Genomic DNA, 15,571 nt, shown 5'->3' on the forward strand with positions numbered 1-15,571 from the left:
TTGATCCGTCGATGTGTTGTTGTGGCCATTCAGGTATGACCCCTCTTGCCTTTAGCTAGACTGTTCTTCTGTGGTGGACTCGTCACCCAGGCAAGGGTGGACACACACACAAGCTCCCACCGGCCTCACTATAAACACTGAGATAAAATTGACCGATCCTTCGTTCGGTCTCCGATGTCCCACACCTACTCGTGGGTTCCAACACTTAAGCAGTGCTCACTAGTGTGTCTCTTGGTGAGTCTGAGGGGTGTCTCCCCAGACCTCACTTTTATCCCTACTCACGGGATCTCAGGTGTCAATCAGTTTTGAATGGCTTAGTCCATTAAACCAGCCCACTCCGGCTGTCCACTGAGGAATTTTAATGAACAGAATGGTACCAAGTAAACAGCCCTCTCTGGAGCCGTGAGTCTTACAGGAGACATAATATGGTGGAACAACAAGTCTCTTCCTCCCTGTGTTATCTCTCCCGTGTCTGAAGCAAATGTTCCAGTCCCAGTATGTTTTTGTTCCATCTCTTTCTCTTTCATTAGCAGCCTAGCAACAGTAACGGTTTGTAATTCTCCCAGGGGAGGGGGACATGGGCAACCCTGCACCCTTCTGCCCATCAGAGCTGTTCATCCTTCGTAACACACCTAGAAACCTAAAACTGCTCAAACGTACCACCATGGAGTGTTCTCCATTCAATAAAATTATAGCCAATCTTCTACATCAACACGACTTTCCAGTCCTAACCATATACATATATATGGATCCCCTTAATATCAAAAAATTACTTTGTTATTATACTTAATAGTAACTAAGCCTCCATTGCCCTCTTGAGTAGTGAATTCAAAAAGTCAACACCATCTGGATGAAGAAATTTCTTCTTAACTCAGTCCTAAAACAGTATTTTTTAATTCTAAGAATGGGACTGCCGGTTCCGGAAATCCTACTGAGGAAAATATTGGCCTGTATCTCACTTAATAGGACTCACAGGAAAGCTGTATGCTCTCTTGATGGACCTTGCTCTCCCACCCAATCTTCTCCACCCTTGATGCCATGCAGAGCAGCGCTGCTGAGAATTGAGACAAATTCTTCTAGTTCTCTCCGAGTGAACTATGTATGGTCTGTGAGACCTTCCCTCAATGGTCAGCAATGAGTCACTAGCCACTGGCAACAAATTTTTTTCATCTGTCTGCTAAAACAGACAATTTCTTATTTTGAGACAGAGGTTCCTGGTTTCAAACATCTCAGACAGAGGAATCATTATCCCTGAATTTAACTTAAATCAGGTTCCACAAAAACTTTAGAGACACAGAGTGCAGATGTTGGAATCTGAAGAAACACATAGCATCATTCATTCATAGAAACATAGAAAACCTACAGCACAATACAGGCCCTTTGGCCCATAAAGTTGTGCCGAACATGTCCCTACCTTAGAAATTACTAGGCTTACCTATAGCCCTCTATTTTACTAAGCTCTATGTATCTATCTAAAAGCCTCTTAAATGACCCTATTGTATCTGCGCCTCCACCACCATTGCCAGCAGCCCATTCCATGCACTTACCACTCTCTGAGTAAAAAATTTACCCCTGACATCTCCTCTGTACTTACTCCCAAACACCTTAAACCTATGTCTTCTTGTGGCAACCATTTCAGCCCTGGGAAAAAGCCTCTGACTATCCACACGATCAATACCTCCAATCATCTCGTACACCTCTGTCAGGTCTCCTCCCATCCTCCTTTGCTCCAGGGAGAAAAGGCCAAGTTCACTCCACCTATTCTCATAAGACATGCTCCCCAATTCAGGCAACATCCTTGTAAATCTCCTCTGCACCCTTTCTATAGTTTCCACATCCTTCCTGTAGTGAGGCGACCAGATCTGAGCACAGTACTCCAAGTGGGGTCTGACCAGGGTCCTATATAACTGTAACTTTACCTCTTGGCTCCTAAATTCTATTCCACAATTGATGAAGACCAATACACTATACGCCATCTTAACCACAGAGTCAACCTGTGCAGCTGCTTTGAGCATCCTATGGACTCGGACCCCAAGATCCCTCTGATCCTCCACACTGCCAGGAGTCTTACCATTAATTCAGTATGTGCCGTGTCATATGACATGGGTGATCATGAGTGATCTTTCCATGACTATGATTGTTCATGGCAAGTTTTTCTACAGATGTGGTTTGCCGCTGCTTTCTTCTGGGCAGTGGCTTCACAAGATGGGTGACCCCAGGCATTATCAATACTCTTCAGAGATTGTCTGCTTGGCCTCAGTGGTCACATAACCAGGATTTTTGATCTGCACCAGTGGCTCCCATGACTTCACGTGACCCCGATTGGGGGTCTAAGAAGATGCTACATCTTGCCCGAGAGTGACCTGCAGACTCAAGGATGGAAGTAGCACCTTACACCTCTTTTGGTGGAGAAGTATCCCTATCCTGTTACCCAGAACACATAAAATACAGGGGGGGGGGGGAAATGCTTGCAAGTTTTAGTAGGAGCTCAAATTCTTCTGAACTCAAGAGCACATAGATACAGGGTCTTTAACATTTCTCCATCTGACAAACCCTCCATTCCAGGAATCAATCTTGTATACCCTTGTTATGCTCCCTTCCTGTATCTCTTTTTTTAGGTAGGGAAATTAGAACTGTACACATGCTGTAGGTGCAGTCTCACAAGATCCTATATAACTGAACCAAGGTGCCTCTACTCTTGTACTCAAGTCATCTTGCAATATAGGCCGCCAACACATGCTTTGCTTTTCAAATCGAAGGTGGAATGTTAGTGTGGAGGGAGGGAAGGACAAAGAGCCACAGGAGGATAATGAAGTAGGAGAAGGAAAAGTAGGTGAGGGGTAGAGTGACAGAGTTGGAGTAGGTACAGGGCAGAAATCGGTGAGGGCATTTGAGGGGTGAGAGTGGCAAGGTAAGAGGTGATTGGTGGCTGCCAGAACAGGGGAACGTATAGCTAAGAAATCCAAGTGAACTGCTCAACATGAGCACCAAGCATTCATGATGTACACAAGCACCTTACACCCCCACCAAGAATAGTGTGCTTGTGAGAATGGACAGAATTACTGAATCAGCAATGTCACAGTCGGCGTTAACTAGAAGCACATTCAGTCTGTGTTTCTTATTTCTGCAACTATTGAAATACAGAATGTTAAAATAAATTTTCCTTGTTATATTTAAGAATGTAACTGGTTTTTGCGGTGTGGGCTCGTCTGTAACTGCATTCAGTTTGGAGAATAAGCCATCGGTTTCAAAAATGGTTGAGAACCCTCCACTGAGGAACAAAACTAAGATTGCCAGAGAAGACAGAAATAGGGTGAGAATTGGCGCCACCAGCAGGTGAAACATCAGATTGCACCATCACCCATGATTGTATATAAATTTGCATAGAACAGAGCGTAGAATTCTATCACATCAAACTGATGCACTGTACAAAGCGTAGAACACTGTCGTATCAAATTGTTGTATTACACAGTGCACAGAACATTTTCACATCAAACATTACATAACACATATTGGGCATGTTGTCACATCAGTGTGCAAATTTACAATTCACACTGTAAAAGCATTGTAGCGGGAAAAGGATTTTACACTACTGGACAATATCCACTCTTGCTTGGTTGACCTGAACATAAACATCCATGTGGTCTCCTTTAGTATCTTTTTCACCAATCCCTATACTGCTATAAAACTGACATCTTGTAACAACATTGCAGGCTTTCTCAACCTTTTTGCCCTGGAGGAACCCTTGAAATAATTGTCAGGTCTCATGGAAAACCTGCATAAAAATTATTATACCTAAAGTTCACTGTACATTAGAGTGACCAGTAACCTGTAGATATAATAATCAAAAAATAATTGTCAGTACTCTTTTGAGTAGAGAATGAATTTTTAATCAGCTTTTCTTGGAATAAAAAGATAGTTAAGATTAGCTTACCTTTCTTGAAGTTACTCTTTCTTTCTCCTTCATAAATTTTTAAAACTCATTAAGCAAACATGATAACTTTCTCAATTCTGGGTTGAACTTGAGATAATCACACATGGATTTCACTTTCAACTGAAATGAGACGATATCTGTCCTTGCTCTTGATGCTTGTTAAACAAAAAAAAAGCTTGCTCACACATGTAAGAAGTTGAAAACTGCAGAAAAATGTTCATTGTTTTCCAATGAATGGCAGGATACTTTTCTTTCACAGAAATCCAGAACTTGTCCAGGGGCAGGTCAGTAAATCTCATCCTGAGTGCATGATCAGAGTGCAGCTCAACAAAGTTCTTTCTCTTCTCTCAAAGTCAAGTTCACAGGCTGAGCAGAAGATTCAGAGAATGGGTCCCTCACCCAATCATACACGTCGGTTGAAAGGAAGGAAAATACTGTGCAGTTTTGTTCTGTAGTTCTTCCAGATGGTTTTCAAAAAGGCTCGAGACTTGATGAAAACTGTAGGCTAGTTCCTGCAGCCATTCTTCATCTTCAAAGCACTCAGCGAAATCCGGCCAACTATTTTCTTGAAAGTACTCCTGCAATTCACCTTTCTGCTCCAACACTCTGTTGAGAACTTTTCCTCTGCTAAGCCACCAGATTTCTGTATGTAGCAGGGGATTGGTGTGCTCTTAGTCCAGGTTTTCACACAGTTTTTTAAACATTCTCAAGTGAACTGATCTTAAAGCTACTAAATAACTTGCTTCCTGAGTCCTCTTACTGACTGTGACTTTATTTGCGAAAGCTTTAATCTGTTTGTGTTGAGATTCCGATAGTTGCTTAAAATAATCAGGAATTTTACGTGTCATATGGCTGTGATTTGTAGTTAAGAGTCGTCTCAGTTTTGCTGGAACCATTGCTGCTTTGTGAGTTGTTTGCCACAGACTGGGCACGATGGAACAGGACAACCGATCACCATTGATAAATGGCTTTCATTGTAAAGATATGGTACCCGCTGCTTGCTTTAGTGTGTAAGAGCCAGAAGAGACTGGTGGATTTCTTCTGGGGCAACAGCAGGCATTGGGTCTCTGCAGCACCCTCCCAATTGCGGAGGGTGGTCAGCCGTTGGTGCGTGTCCGCATCCAGCTGGCGGCTCTCCACCTCAGGACCCGCAGAGATACCTGTACCGTGACCACCCTGTCAGATGACATATATGCGCTAGCGACGCACTGTCCCTGCAGGAGGACATGCGGCTTCCAGCGGGCTGCATCGGCCGCGCTGCTTTGTGGGAACTGCCTCGCTTTTACTGAGAGCTGTTGAGGATGTGGGGTCTAGTCTCGTCCAGAGGGGATGCCCCTGCGGTGGTGAGTACCGGTCACGGTGGCTATCGAGGGGGCTCGGGGAAGTGGAGAGGTTCCGGATGGGCCGGAGAGCTCGTCGGACCCAGGCCTCAGGATACCACACAGGTGAGGAAGAGAAGTTCCGCACAATGTGAGCCACCTGGCGGAAATGCCCACCGGGTTCTTTTGAGATGCTTCAAAACGTTTCTTATACGGGGTGCACCTGCATACCCTTCACTTCCTTGCCTTCGTCTGCCAAGCCAACCAAACTGGCTTTGTTACCATCCGGCAGGTCCCCAGTGGAAATCTCTTTATGCAGGGGTCCTTCACTCGTACACTGGGGACCTGCTGTGTAAGGTGTTGCATTGGGCATTACCTTCAATGCATACACTCTGGTATCAGATATTTCTACCCGCGGAAAAAGATACTCCTTGTCTACTTTACCGATGCCTCTTATAATCTTATAAACTTCCAACAGATCTCTCCACAGCCTCCGCCTCTCCAAAGAAAACAACACAAGTTTGTCCGACGTTTGTCCCGCCTCTCATTATAGCACTTGAGGTTGGGGATATGCAGCTACGAGAAATATTTATGTATATGAGGTTGGGCACATGCAGCTATGAGAAACATTTATGTACAATACAGAAAAAGGTGTTACCTGCATGTATTGTCAGTTGCTGGAGAATTTACAAGTGGGAAGAAGTGGGGTGATATTTGGAAACTTGACTTTTTAAAGCATCATTTCGCAAGCAAATCACACATGGATGGTGTGCATAAACACCTGTGAGAAATCCCTTCATTACCCACTACAGACCGGGTACATACGTTTGTGAGAATGCAGATGAATAAGAGCAAAAATGATCAAACCCAGAGGAGATCAGAGTTCTTATTGACAGTATTTTGTTTGCTTTCAAAATGAATACCTCTCTAATAAAACTCAGTGCACACATGTTGCTGTCACTGGGCAAAAAAATTGCACAGCACAAGATTTTTGGGTACACTTGTCATTACAGATTAGAGGGAGCTTTGACCCTGCCACCCCCTACCAGCGTCCCCTGGTAAGATCCTTGCTAAGTGTTAAGGCCTATTTACAGTACTGAGAAAGGTGAGCCCAACTATCTATGAGGCTCTGCACTCAGTGTCAGACCTACCTTGAATGCCTGGAAGGAGAGAAGGGTTCTGCCAACAGCACACCTCTACTGGTCCACCAGTTTGCAGAAGAGGATGACCCAGATGGGGTCTTGGAGGCCTGGAAGGGCCCGGAGAAAGTTGACCTCTCCTATCTTGATGGCCGCCAACAACTGCAGAAGCCGAAGGTGTTTGCTGACTTTCTGCAGCTGTTTCAGCAGAGGCCAGGGCTGACAAAGATCCTAAAACATTCCATTAGGATCAGACCTGACCAGTGTTCAGTATGTTAACAGTGCTACAGAGTGCCAGAGTGATTTATGAGGGTCCTGAATAATGAGATTCAGACCATGCTGGAGGAGGGAGTCATTGAGCCTTCAAATAGTGAGCCGAGCAGTCCTGCAGTTATCGTCCCCAAGAAAGATGACACCCTGAGGGTATGCACTGATTTCTGGAGGTTGACTACCTTTTCATTTTTTGATACATATCCTCTGCCCTTCATTGTTGAGCTACTAGAAAGAATTAGATGGGCGAACTACATTACTACACCGGACCTTTGTAAGGGTGAAGGGTGGGTTCCCCTGGATGACCAATCAAATCCCCCCTTCCGCACCCCTCAGTTCACTGTATTGTCCTTTGCTCAGCATGGTGCATCAGCAACCTCTAACTAACCTTGCAAGCAACCCAGTGACTTGGACGGAAAATATTTTTAAAGCCTTGTTATGTTACTTCTGTTTAAACATACCCTGGTTAACAGTGAAGGATCATATTCTAGAAGAATTAAAGCACTTATATCTACAGTAATAAACAAACTCGTCTTCACCCAGCCGCGTGCTAGAACATTCTAGCAATCCTGCGCGTGCTCAGTCCTCTGTCCAGTTACGTACTGGCACATCATTGCACATGTTATCACCACAAGCCTGTGTTCTTCACCTGTCGTCCAGAACCCAGACTTTGACAAACGGTGTCTTGTCCAGGTGGATGCCTTAGGAGTAGACATTGGAGCAGAGCTGGCCCAAGAGAGCCTGGAGAAGAGCGACCTGTCGTTTACCTGAGCTAAGAACTCCTCCCAAGGTAATCAGGCTGTCCACCATTGAAAAGGAGTTTCTCACTATTAAGTGGGTTGTTGACAGCCTTTGGTACTACTTCCATGGCAGGGAGTTTGACCACAGTGTTGGTACGGATTCAGACAATGAAGGACCAGAATGACATTGTGATACCTGGAGCTCCTACCCTCCGAATTCTGGGTCCATCATAAGGCAGGGAAAGGAAATGCTACTGCAGACTACTGTCTCACTGCTGAGCATCATCACCGCAGGACAGGAGGGTGATATGATGGAGTGCACTCAACAAATGCTTTCCTTACACACTTGCATTTTCACACTAACATTGCCTTGTTATTCTGAGTGTACACATTTCAATGTCTTCCCCAGCATATTCTCATAATAGACCCTAAACGCAGCGGATGTGTTTGGATTGTCTTTATACTACCATACATAGTGGAATGTTCCCTTTCTTCAGTAATGGCGATATGTAGATGAGTATATTTTGTTTGTATTCTGTATTCAATATAGGTATTTCTGTTTATTTTATAATATGATTGTAACTACATTGTGGGGTGCATTGTTTTCTAATTCAGGCATTGTCTTGTCTTTGTTGGTAATTAAAGATGGTCCATCCTGGTGTGGGAGTGAGACACTGGGGCTGCCAGGAGTTCACACTAGACAAGAATAAGTATGGAGCTATTATTGTGATTACTGGTAGTTATCCTTTTGTAAATATTGGCAATATTTTCACTATTTTGTTAATTTCTGGAAGTTTGATTTTTGATGTACCTAATAAACACTCTTGCAGTAAAGTGCTAAGCAACTTCAGCAATTTTTCCTTTGGTCATAATCCACATATCTAACATGCATATACACACGTGCTCACATATACATTTACATGTGCATATACACACACATTTACACACGCATGCATGTATCATCCTCTATGGCATTGAGAGCAAGCTGTTGCCCATGCAGCAGGCTCTCCCTTTCCTGGAAACTAATGAATTGACGGGAACTGCAGAAACTGATGACATTTGGCATCAGTGGCATCGTAGGAGTTGACAGTTAGCATTGAACTCAACAGAGGATGCCTGAGGAACTCCAGCACTAGAGTTTACCTCAGATGTTTACTCCCAAAGCCTTCCCAAGGACTAGCCAAGCAAGTGGAGGCTTGAGATCAGAGTTTTCCTTCTCCTAGATGAGCTGCCAATCATGGCTGATAAGCCTCATCTTCCTGAAGTGACTGGTTTCTCATACATGTCAGCACTTAAATACCGGTTTCAGCTCACATAGGTGAATGAACAGTCATTGCTAGGTAAATGTAATATTTATGTCCCTGTTCCTGCCAGGAACATCCTGAGATATGGGGAATACAGGCAGGGATGGGGGTTAAATGCAATGTTCAGTGTTTGTGGCCACTTCAATACCAATCACCGACTGAATCTCTCCATATATGACCGAACTCTACAGGCAGTATGGGAAAAATCAGAGACAGTCTGGCACAACAGCTTAAACTTTGACAAGCGGACTGACTGCATCACAGTTTGGTATGGAAACACCCATACCCTCGAATGAAAAATCCTACACAAGGGTGGATTCAGCCCGGTACAGCCTTCTCAACCACTGACCACTTCTACATGAAATGTTTTCGTAGGGATGCAGCATCCATCCTTAAAGATCGTCTTTTTACGCTGCTGCCATCAGTTAGAAGTAGAAGTGCCTCAGAACTTGCACCTCCAGGTTCAAGAACAGTTACTACCCCTCAACCATCAGGCTCTTGAACAGAAGGGGATAACTACACACACTTGTCCATCCATTGAGATGTTCCCACAACCAATTATCTCACTTTAAGGACTCTTTATCTTGTTATCTCATGTTCTGATTATTTATTGCTATTTATTTATATTTGCATTTGCAGTAAGCAGGGTGTCTTCAGCACTCTGCTTACTCTTCTCCTGATCCTGACAGTTACTATTCTATAGATTTGCCGAGAATGCCCGCAGGGAAATGAAACTCGGGTGATATGTGGGGACAGAAATGTACTCCGATAATAAAATATTATTTCGAACTTAGAAAATAGAAAGGACGTGAACAAGAGAAAATAGCATGCAAATTATTTTGATCATTTGAATATGAGCTTGTCAGATGCTGAGATCAAAATTACTGTAGCAGCTCTTTTAACTCATGAATCATTGATGCAACTTTCTTTTTATGACCACCCTTGGTCCTGTATCAGTACCAGTTGAAAGTATAATGGCATAGTGTTTAAGTTCCTGGACCAGCAGCCAGAGTTGTGGGCCACTGATCCTTAATTCCCAGTTTAAATCCCACTGCTAACAATGAACGGTGCAAGAATATACCACCAGTGCATATCCCCACACCTTCACAGCAATTCAGATGAAGGATCTTGACCTGGGACCACAGCTGTTTACCATTTACGTTAACGATTTGGATGAAGGCATAAAAAATAACATCAGCTAATTTGCTGATGATACTAAGCTGGGTGGCAGTGTGACATGTGATGAGGATGTTAGGAGAATTCAGGGTGTCTTGGATAGGCTGGGTGAGCGGGCAGATACTTGGCAGATGATGTTTAATGTGAATAAGTGTGAGGTTATCCACTTTGGGAGTAAGAACAGGAAGGCAGATTATTATCTGAACGGTGTAGAGTTGGGTAAGGGAGAAATACAAAGAGATCTCAGTCCTTGTTCATCAGTCACTGAAGGTGAATGAGCAAGTGCAGCAGGCAGTGAAGAAGGCTAATGGAATGTTGGCCTTTATTACAAAGGGAATTGAGTACAAGAGCAGGGAAATCCTCTTGCATTTGTACAGAGCCCTGGTGACACCACACCTGGAGTATTGTGTACAGTTTTGGTCTCCAGGGTTAAGGAAGGACATCCTGGCTGTAAAGGAAGTGCAGCGTAGATTCACGAGGTTAATTCCTGGGATGTCAGGACTGTCTTACGCAGAGAGGTTAGAGAGACTGGGCTTGTACACGCTGGAATTAAGGAGATTGAGAGGGGATCTGATTGAAACATATAAGATTATTAAGGGATTGGACAAGATAGAGGCAGGAAATATGTTCCAGACGCTGTGAGAGTCCAGTACCAGAGGGCATGGTTTGAGAATAAGGGGTAAGTCATTTAGGACAGAGTTAAGGAAAAACTTCTTCTCCCAGAGAGTTGTGGGGGTCTGGAATGCACTGCCTTGGAAGGTAGTGGAGGCCAATTCTCTGGATGCTTTCAAGAAGGAGCTAGATAGGTATCTTATGGATAGGGGAATCAAGGGATATGGGGACAAGGCAGGGACTGGGTATTGATAGTAGATGATCAGCCATGATCTCAAAATGGCGGTGCAGGCTTGAAGGGCCGAATGGTCTACTTCTGCACCTATTGTCTATTGAAATGTCAAATGTCTACTTGCCTCCACAAATGCCGTCTGATCTGCTGAGCTCCTCTGGCAGTTTACGGACATCTAATTGCCAATAATGGCTGCATCAGGTGAGAGAATACAACAATGTGATTTCACCTGGGAATGATGAATAATCCTCTTTCATCCTGCATATAATTAATATTGAATCATTTGAAAATAAAACAAAAATAAATAGAAGAATGTGGTGTCAACATCTACAAAAATAGTAAGTATTCTATTTTTTCTTGTAATTTTATACTATGAATGTAATCAGTGGATGCGTAAATCAATGAACACATTAATAATGAACACATTTCATTAGAATTTCATTTCTCTCTTTGTCCACTGGGTGGTGACTGAAGAACAGATCTGCTGAAAGCCTAATCATATGATCTTACCCTGAAAGTTTACGCAAGGGAGTCGAGGTTACTTTGAGGCAGTGAAAACGCCAAACAATTGCCTTTCCAAATGTGGAACGCTAACTTTAAAATAAAATATGGAGCCTGCAGCATGTGGTGACGAAATAGTTATTAGCAAATTTTCATACACCTTTGTGCTAAATTAGCAGTGTTGCTTCAATTCCTCAGTGCAACAATTCCACAGTAGCTGTCTTAAAATAGGTTTTGTGTCTGCTTCACCCCTTTTACTTTCAAATTTACACAAAAGCCTACAGGAACTCTGTCATATCCCTAAAGTGACAGAAAAGGCCAAGTGCTCAGCTTCTGAGGCTCATACCAGGTTAAAAATCAGTCATTAATGACAACAGCAGCAACTGAAAAAAAAAGACAAATGCAACAGTGTCCTTGGGAAGCTATGTTTGCATAAATTTATTAGTTGAAGACATGTACGGATACAAACATAATTAAATACAAGAAACAATTTCTAAACATCAGTCACCTTGGTAATGTTGTCCTTACACATTTTAAAAACAGCATTTTGGAAGAAAACGGAAATTAAAAATCATCAGCTGTTCAAACCTCTAACTAGAGAATTTAACTTTCCTTTTTTTTAAAAAAGATTACAAAGAAACTGCACCTACTAACATGAGCAACACACCCGGCACATCCTGGAACAGACTCAAAACAGCCTCCCATACCCTTTGTCTGTACATTGTGAAACAAAACCCATTACCAATAGGAAGGGAAAAAAAGCAAAGCGTTAGATATTTTAAAAGAGCAATGTGTATATATCTGATGAAGAGATTGCCCCCTTCAGTTAATGAACCTTAAAAAGAAATAAAATAGTTGGAATAGGAACCCATTTTAAAGCTGAATGAAGTACATTTTTGTCTGTCTTATTTGATTGAGGCCTGCCCTGTAGCACCCTGCTTAAAAATGATCCTGTAAAGAGTAATTCCATTACATTGCTCTCTTCAATTACAAAGATTCTCAATGTGTTTTAAATATACAACACAATCTACCAACCGTTGATAATTCTGATTATAAAATGCAACCTATCTTGATCAACCCGTTGCCTTGAAAGAAGATCTGTTTAGTTCTGCATCTAAATGAGTTCTTATTAATAATCTTCATTTGGATAGTAAATTTCACTTGGCCTTCTGAAATTCTATGATAGAAAGAACACCAGCAGGCTTATTGTATTTAAGAGACACATCCACAGAGGACAGATGCTTTGGTGCTTCATTCAGCCAAGGGGAGGGTGAAGAGGAACCAGCTTCAGCCTGGGATATAGTTTAGCCAGACTTTCCTGATGAGAATTTTCATGGATGGATATGGTTTGGGTGCTTCGCTGGATAACAAAGGGGATAATTAACCTGCACTCAGGTATCTTTTTCTGGCAAACACACCATTTACAAGCAAGGTCTTCTAGAACCAAAATGGGTGCCATTGTCCAAAGTGGATATGGGAGTATGGAAATAGGATGCTGTTTTTTTATATATTCTATCCCAGAGGCTTATAAAATGCAATTCTCTACATGTTTGGATACTAAAAACATGAAGTATTGGAAGCATTTGTTCAGGAACCCTTGAATCTGTTAAACATTCCATCAACACAGTAAGGGAAATAATCCGGAAGTGTTCAAAGAACCACGTTGCTGCTGTACTGCTCGATGACTGGATTTTCACTATAACTTCTGTGGAGTCCTTTCTAAAGGGTTCATGGTGATTTTAATACAATACCTCATGGTTCTAACTAGCATGGAGTTGAGAGGTAGTGTGTGTGTTAATGCACACATACAGGCAAGCAGCAAAATTTAAGTGTGAAAGCACTTTAGGTCTTTGAAACAATGCAATGTATGTCTTGACAAGCCAATTGTCTGAAGATTCAGCAGCATGCACAATATTTGAAATGAATACACATCAAAGGCTGCTGTTCTGTAAAAGGATGCACTGATTACAGTATAATAATATAAAACGACAGGAAAGTTTACAAATTGTTTTTGGCAAATTGGAGAGTTGAGAGATCAGTAACAATTGAATGTTTCACTATTCTGCCTGTCCCCACTGTGAATGGAACACGCACATGGCCCTCTCCCCACTGTAGCAGATCATTCAAGTGCAGAAGGCCTCACAGTCAATTCCAACCCTAATCTCAGCCATCACATATGGTTGTTTACTGCAATCAGTAGGATGTTGGATTAGTCTCCTGCTCTGAAAGCACTCAGATCACTGATACATTAAATTTTCACCTGCTGAAGTATATATTTCTGTAAAAAACTTTGATATTTGTGATTGCAGAGTTTACAAATTGACAAAATTGAATCAACTTCGACAGACATTGATATAACCCCCCCCCATTAGCAGAAACAAGTTTTGAATCAACCAATTCATCTACAAAATCCTTTGACTTCTGCTAAATTCTATTAAGAGCCCATGTGAAGCATCGTTCACACTTTTCCTGCTCCCTTTCGACAAACGTGAAAACTGTTTTAATCCACTGTAAAATCATGTTTGAAATATAGTAACAAACAGGTTGAACGCTTGTATTTCAGAGTGCATGACCTGTCTCTTGACCGATTTGTTAGACATGGTAGACGTCTGGCATTATAGCCAGCCACCAGTCTGAATTGCTAGGAACTGGGTGGTTAGCATGGGTTACTGCACTGCCACTTTTCCACAAATTTCAATTAAATTGCACTATTTCCAGCAAAATAGTAACCACGTTGAAAGGTGGATAACTGCCTTCAAAAATATTCATCAAGCTCCCTCTCTCTCACACACAAACACAAGAAGCTAACACTGGCCAGATGCAGTGGTTGTGTTCCTCTGCAGTTTCCACCCAAAACCTGTTGGCTTGGAAAGGGGAAGTAAGATCTTTCTTGACAAAGCTAATACATGCAATCCAAGTACAGAGCAACAAAAACTACTTAAGTTTCAACAATAAACATTAAAGAGTAAGATTAGATTATCACATGCACATCGAAACATGCAGTGAAATGTATCATTTGCATCAAGTCAGATCTGCAAGGATAGTATTGGGCAGCCCACAAGTGTCACCACACTTCCAGCGCCAACATAGCACGGCCACAACTCACCGTCTCTAACTGCACGTCTTTTGGAATGTGGGAGGAAACTAGAGCACCCGGAGAAAATCGTGTGGTCACGGGGAGTACATGTAAAGTCCTTATACACAGCAGTGGGATTTAAACCCTGATCTTACAGCTAGCACTGTAGAACTGTTATCACTGCTATCCCATCATGCTGCCCCAATAAAAGAATCAAAACACTTCCACTAAATCAGGAACCACCTGAAGGAAGGGGCTAAATGTAAACCAAAACTATTTTCCCTCAAATTAAAGACACAAAAAAAATTATGATTACATGTAAAATATGAATTTGTTATGACAAAGCAGAGCTTGTTAAAAGCATTTAACAGGTGACTGTAATCATTGCAACCTTACTATCAATGGGTAAAACCTGATGGCTTAAGGCTAAATAAACAAGACATATTAAAGCAATAGTAAAGTATCTTTCTCATCAATAAAGGCTTGAGGCACTGTCAAAATTCAATCCAAAGTAATTTTATTTTTCATGTAGGACAAACAGTTAAATTTTTGATTTTTTTTGCAATGTTTCATCGTTATGCCATGATTTCTTTCTTCCCCCACCCGCCCTTCCCATTCTCCTTTCTCTCCTCTCGCTCTGTCTCTCGATTCCCCTCCCTTCCTGCTGCGAACTTCAGCTGAGCGAGGTGATGTTTGAACGGCCGCCAGGAGGCGCAACAATGCGGTGACCACTGCGACGAGGGCCGTCATCCACTTGAGCTCCTGTACACGAGAGGATTGGAAAAGCATGAAGTGAAGAGGCCTCTAGGATAGATGGACTCCCCTTTGCCCACATTCTACACTGCGAATACTGCCCTAACTGTAATTGGTAAGACCTGGGGTGTGGGTAGTGTAATGAGTGATGGGAATATGGGCAGAATAAGAGAAACAAAGGAAGGATTACTGCTACAACAGATTGTTGATGGGCAGAAAGGCCTGTTTCTGTGCTATAACTGTACAACTCTACCTTGACATTTCCATTTTCCTCTATGACATAAGAGGCCCTTTGACCTATCAAGTCTATGCTGGCTCACAAAGCAGTTCCACTCCCCCACTGACGTTCCCTGAAATCTATTCCCCTCACACTCACCGTCCCCCACTCAGGTCTACTTATATTCGCTAACTAACCTCCTGACTGTGAGTCTTTGGGATGTGGGGGAGATCCAAACCATCACATGGAGAACATGTAAACTCCACACACAAAAAGATCAGGATCCAACCCATGTTGC

General features: G+C 42.5%; 1 protein-coding gene across 4 annotated transcripts in view; it reads right to left on the reverse strand.

Annotated features, from left to right (window-relative positions):
* Positions 1-11,638: 11,638 nt before the first annotated feature.
* LOC132405309 (dihydropyrimidinase-related protein 3-like) overlaps positions 11,639-15,571 on the reverse strand; it is a 235,740-nt gene continuing 231,807 nt past the window's right edge. For all 4 annotated transcript variants that reach the window (XM_059990017.1, XM_059990016.1, XM_059990019.1 and 1 more), the window contains one exon: positions 11,639-15,065. In XM_059990017.1, the coding sequence (XP_059846000.1) occupies positions 14,977-15,065 (89 nt within the window). In that variant the 3' untranslated portion in view covers positions 11,639-14,976. The remainder of the gene's footprint in view (positions 15,066-15,571) is intronic.

Source organism: Hypanus sabinus, chromosome 15, assembly GCF_030144855.1.
Source record: "Hypanus sabinus isolate sHypSab1 chromosome 15, sHypSab1.hap1, whole genome shotgun sequence".
Lineage (NCBI taxonomy): Eukaryota > Metazoa > Chordata > Chondrichthyes > Myliobatiformes > Dasyatidae > Hypanus > Hypanus sabinus.